This window comes from Cynoglossus semilaevis, chromosome 18 (genome assembly GCF_000523025.1).
Source record: "Cynoglossus semilaevis isolate Cse_v1.0 chromosome 18, Cse_v1.0, whole genome shotgun sequence".
Classification (NCBI taxonomy): domain Eukaryota; kingdom Metazoa; phylum Chordata; class Actinopteri; order Pleuronectiformes; family Cynoglossidae; genus Cynoglossus; species Cynoglossus semilaevis.
This window is the reverse complement of record NC_024324.1, coordinates 9,355,715-9,361,582: the sequence shown is the minus strand read 5'-3', so window position 1 is coordinate 9,361,582 and position 5,868 is coordinate 9,355,715. Positions and strand designations below refer to the sequence as shown.

At 42.1% G+C, this 5,868-nt stretch overlaps 1 protein-coding gene across 4 annotated transcripts in view; it reads right to left on the bottom strand.

Moving 5' to 3' along the window:
* Positions 1-899: 899 nt before the first annotated feature.
* Positions 900-5,868, bottom strand: part of LOC103394310 (eukaryotic translation initiation factor 3 subunit I-like) — a 7,866-nt gene continuing 2,897 nt past the window's right edge. Inside the window, exons 1-7 of one of the 4 annotated variants that reach the window (XR_001761464.2) lie at positions 4,795-4,938; positions 3,692-3,992; positions 2,888-2,997; positions 2,567-2,672; positions 1,348-1,432; positions 1,177-1,250; positions 900-981 (exon numbers count right to left, since the gene is read on the bottom strand). Coding sequence is in view for 1 of the 4 variants with exons in the window: in XM_025065178.1 (XP_024920946.1) it covers positions 1,183-1,250; positions 1,348-1,432; positions 2,567-2,672; positions 2,888-2,997; positions 3,924-4,046 (492 nt within the window). In the remaining 3 variants the exon portion in view is untranslated. Of the gene's footprint in view, positions 982-1,176; positions 1,251-1,347; positions 1,433-2,566; positions 2,673-2,887; positions 2,998-3,691; positions 4,169-4,794; positions 4,939-5,868 lie in introns of those variants that run through there. The other 3 variants (XR_523132.3, XR_003052670.1, XM_025065178.1) reach the window with 3 other exon arrangements.

Sequence of the window (5,868 nt, the reverse complement as noted above, 5' to 3'; positions counted from 1 at the left end):
CAGCCACAGGTCCCGTCATCAGGAGTGGAACAACTTGGTTTAACCCAGGGGGTTCCCTTTGTGGAACAGTTTGGGCACCGCTGGGTTAAACCAAGTTGTTCCACTCCTGATGATGGGACCTTTTTGTTGAATCATGTGAGCACATGTGGTTGACAGAAGTAGTGTTGAGTATGTGAGCTTGCCATCTTTAACTGAAGTTAAGAAGTTAAATGTGTATCTATTGACTTTGTGATTGAATGCATGTTTTGTGTTTTTGCTATTAAAGGAAACAAAAGTTGTTCTGCCGTTTATTCTGCAAGTATTCTGGTTGGTTTTTTAACTTGCTGCTTTTTACTAAAAAAAAAAACCTTAAAACTTAAAAAAAAAAAAGTTTTTTTTTTTTTTTTTTTTTTTAATTATACCTACTAGTATAACCCTTGACTTTGACAATGCACGTCCTGTAAGTCAATGAGAAGTCACGTTCATATTCTTCATTATTGTTCAATATCTGGAAATGAATGCACAAAAGGGTCCAACAATTTTCTTTTATTGGAAGGTTTCAAATACAGCACAAGTTACACAATAACAATTTTGCATAACTAAGCTAAAAATGAACAAAAAAGTACAAATAAGCTAAAAAAAAAAAAAAGAGCTAAAAATAATATACTAAGGTTCAAGGTCACTGTTGATCTACTAGGATACACATTGTACAGTGACAACTTCATCTTACCTGATGGGAGAAATGGTGGTAGAGAGTTCACCGGTCTCTCGGTTTTAAAAGTCTTGATGTGATCCAGAGAGGCAGAGTCAAAGAGCTGCGGAGAGAACACATGGCACTCAGTCATTTCCGCGTCTATTAATGAATGGAATGACAAGAACGAGCTGGGATATCAATCAAAAGCCGTGTTGATCTCCTTTACCTCTTGCCATCAGCCATACAGTTGATGGGACCAACATGACCTTTGACTCCTGCGCAACACCTCCTACATAGCAAGGAATAACCTACAGATTAGAAGAACACAGCATTGTGCCACATGTTAACACAAACAAACAGGTTTTCCCTAAAAGCAGCCACAGAGTAGTCACTTCAACAGCACGGCCAACAACTACATGTTTACACATCACTATGACTGCTCACTATCAACAGTAATACAAAGTTGTGGCTTCTTCAGTGCTAATGCAAACGCCACAACTCACCTGGCCTCAAATCTGCCAATCCTGGTGGAGGTTGTGGTCACTTCCATGGCCTCCTGTCCACCTTCCATAACCACCTACAACACACACACACACACACACACACAATGGCAATGTTCAAGGTCACTGTTGATCTACTAGGATACACATTGTACAGTGACAACTTCATCTTACCTGATGGGAGAAATGGTGGTAGAGAGTTCACCGGTCTCTCGGTTTTAAAAGTCTTGATGTGATCCAGAGAGGCAGAGTCAAAGAGCTGCGGAGAGAACACATGGCACTCAGTCATTTCCGCGTCTATTAAACAAATAATAATTTCATTTTTACTCCACTCTATCTGGGTGGCTGACGTAGAGCCTTTAACAGCCTCACACAGTCAGCTTTGAACTAAGCAAACTTTTATTCAAGCACTCATCTGTCTTCAAGGCCTTAAAGTCACAGACAGTCAAGTCGCTCAGCTTTATTGGACTGCAATCTGTCAACATTAAAAAGTAACACAAAGCCATAACAGACAGTTCATCTCAAACTGTACCACTGATTTCTCCTAAGATGTACATCACATACTCATAAGTCTCATATAAAAGAATACAAGTCAGTGGATTCACATTACAAGGTCTGTAGTATGGACAGACTGACCGACACCCCTAGACTGAAGGAAAATGTCTTTGTAAATAAATGGGACACACTGAAAGTAACCACACCTATGACTGTGTAGTTTTTTTTTGGTGCATCTCCTTATAGACCCCCAGCAAACTGTCATTGTTTACTTCAGTTTACACATGCTTGTATAACAAACTATCGATAAATATCTTCAAATACATTTCTTATTTCTGTTGTTCTACTTTAGAGCAGGGGGTCTAAAGCACAAATGACTGGAGGGTCACCTCACAATTCCAGTATATAAACAATGACTGACAAATACAAGAGCTAAATGGAAAAGGACAACTCTTTTCTTTATACGCCTTCAAAAACTACAAACCCAGGGTTCATTTTTAAGTTTAAAAAAAAAAAAACCAGGGTTTTTTTTTTAAGTTAAAAAAAAAAAAACCAGGGTTTTTTTTTTAAGTTAAAAAAAAAAAAACCTCTTCTCTGGGCGTTCTCCTTGATGGCCAGCAGGGTGTCATTCTGATGACTTTATTTATAACATTTTTCAACAAGGGATCTCACCTTGGCCGTGCTGTCCTTTGAGGCACTGGTGAACATGGGGAGGTCTACAGACGTCTGGATGGCGGTGATGTCCCTGCTGTGCTCCTTAGCTTCCTTCAGGACTTCTCTGGAATATTGACAAATGAACAAAAAAAAAAAAAACTCTTCTCTGGGCGTTCTCCTTGATGGCCAGCAGGGGGGCATTCTGATGACTTTATTTATAACATTTTTCAACAAGGGTTCTCACCTTGGCCGTGTTGTCCTTTGAGGCACTGGTGAACATGGTGAGGTCTACAGACGTCTGGATGGCGTTGATGTCCCTGCTGTGCTCCTTAGCTTCCTTCAGGACTTCTCTGGAATATTGACAAATGAACAAAAAAAAAAAAAAAGTTTCTCATTATCACAGGCTCTACAACAGATGCAGTCTGTGATTCACTTCAGTATTTCATTTCTATAATACTGTGTACAAGCTATTTCTTTAGCAGTAATCAGGAAGCTGTGTACTACCTGCAGTCGCGTTTCTTTTTGCGGTATTCATTCGTTAAGGTTGCGCGTGACGATCACCTACCGATCTGTTGTGGACCCCTCAGGTCGAAGAAGTTCATGAAACACTGATAGCCCACCTGCTGGTCCGTGGAAAACTTGATGATGTTGCTGGTGAAATCGAACCCGCGTGTTCTGACGGCAGACATTAAAGAAGGGACACGGAGCGAAAATTAAACACCAAAATATGAAACACTTTATACAACACAGGCAATTATCCAAAATACATTCAAACACTCAAACTAATAAGTCTGCTGGAACCACCTATATACAGTAGCTAACTGTTTATTTCATTTTTATTGTTTCACCACTCAACTATTTACACTGTGCAATTATTTTATACATTTGTTCATATAACATCCTTATAATTATACTAGCTCTGCTTATATATACAAATCATAGGCTTAATGTGGTATACTTACCACATATATATACACTACATATACACATCATACCAATTTAATTTAGCATAACAGTAGTATGACAAAAAATATATAATTGAGATTGCAAGCAACAAAACCCACACACGTCAACAATAATTACCTACTAATTTACTAGTACTACTAACACTGACCTATCTACTACTACAACAGACTAATCTATCAGTGTGCTGCCACTCACGTTTGTATTTGAATGTATTTTTACTTATTTGTGTTTTTATTGTTGTTTTGGTGTTGTACTGCTGCTGGAACGCCCAACGGATTCACAAAGTTCTATCTAAACGTAGCCTGTATCGTGGCAGCAATTCGTGAGGTCAACTGTGTCATGATTACACATTTACTTGGTACAATAACTGTCAGACAATTCATCACAATATTACAATTCTTACGCTTTTATTGGTTTCTGTTGCCTGATAACATAACCTTTAAAGTCATAACGTCGTTGCGGTACGCCAGTCTTCTCTTGTTTATTGTTTGAGTTCACCTTCACGTTGGTTATATTTTCTGACGCTACTCAGGAAATGTTAGGTCCTTCATATCGCTAATTATTAGTGACATCGACTTATGACGTCCCTGGTGAAGACACGGCAGCATACTGAGCTAAATAACATCAAAGGATACGGTCACAGTCGACGCACCGCACAGCTCCCGTGTGTCCGTTGTAGGTACCCAGTACCACACGTTGGCCACCTGTGTGGGGAGACATTGTTGAAGGTAAATGTTAAAAGGCTTCAATGCAATCATGGCTTCACTTCACAAATTATTGGTTTGCTCTAAACTACTGGCTCCACCAATAACCTCAGGACGAAATCCATGTTGCACTACTTTCCTTTTAATCTGAATGAAAATAAATCAATTGTACTGGCCTCAGTCGTTTCCCCTTTTCTCAGTGGTTCTCAAACTGTGCTACGCATACCACCAGTGGCACGCAAGCGCTCTATAGTGGTACGCGGGGGAAATTCACATTTTCACATTTCCATTTTCAACTGAATAAACCTGAAACATACCATGTACAAGTAATACAACACTTAAACATAAACATCTTGATAAACATCTCCCGTGTGGTGGAAGCTAATAAGGAAAGCCTATGCTGCTATATTCTAATATTCTATGGTGGTACTCAGAGAGCTCAATGTTTTCTCAGGTGGTACATATAGAGTATAAAAAGTTTGAGAACCACCGCTATAAAGCATACAGCCTTTTGTTTGTAAGACAATTGCAAGTCAAAGCTACCTGATGCTGCTCGACTAGCAGAGTCGTGTCGCCATTTGTAGCGTGTCACGTGGACATTCCATATTCTTCACCCAAACCAATTACTATCCTATTAGTCATTGGTGGTGGCACTTGTTAAGTGCAAACATTTCGTGTCACTCACTGGATCCTTGGCGACGGGAAACATAGGGTCTCATATAATATAATATTGAAAGTTAATTTCATATTTTCAAAAAGCTGCTGTCAGCCCAACTTAAATTCCTGTCAACGGCCATATTACCTTATTTACCGCGACAACTCCATGTTCATTGTTTAGGACGAAAACCTAACTACGTATCATTTTAACTTCCGACAAAGGCTAGCGTTAGCTGCCGAGACACATATGCTAGCGACCCAAGGTTTACCATTTAAAACAAAATACAATTGACAATTGTCCATCCATCCATCCATCTTCAACCGCTTATCCGGGGCCGGGTCGCGGGGGCAACAGTCTGAGCAGGGACACCCAGACTTCCCTCTCCCTCGACACTTCCTCTAGCTCTTCTGGGGGGACCCCAAGGCGTTCCCAGGCCAGCCGAGCGACGTAGTCGCTCCAGCGTGTCCTAGGTCTTCCCCTGGGTCTCTTCCCAGAGGGACGGCCCCCGAGCCCCTCCCGAGGGAGGCGTCCGGGGGGCATGCGATGTAAATGCCCAAGCCACCTCAGCTGACTCCTCTCGATGTGGAGGAGCAGCGGCTCTACTTCGAGCTCCTCCCGCGTGACAGAGCTCCTCACCCTATCTCTAAGGGAGCGCTCTGCCACCCTGCGGAGAAAGCTCATTTCAGCCGCTTGAATCCTTGATCTCGTTCTTTCGGTCATGACCCACAACTCATGACCATAGGTGAGGGTAGGAACGTAGATTGACCGGTAAATTGAGAGCTTCGCTTTTCGGCTCAGCTCCTTCTTCACCACAACGGACCGATACAGCGACCGCATTACTGCGGCCGCAGCACCGATCCGCCTGTCAATCTCACGCTCGATTCTACCGTCACTCGTGAACAAGACCCCCAGATATTTGAACTCCTCCACCTGAGGCAGGACTTCATCCCCGACCCGAAGGGTGCATACCACCTTTTTCCGGTCGAGAACCATGGCCTCGGACTTAGAGGTGCTAATTTTCATCCCAGCTGCGTTACACTCTACTGCAAACCGCCCCAGTGCATGCTGCAGGTCCTGGTTCGAAGAAGCCAACAACACCACATCATCTGCAAAAAGCAGAGATGAAATCCGGTGGCTACCGAACTGGACCCCACCCGACACCTGGCTGCGCCTAGAAATTCTGTCCATGAAAATAATGAACAGAACCGGTGACAAAGG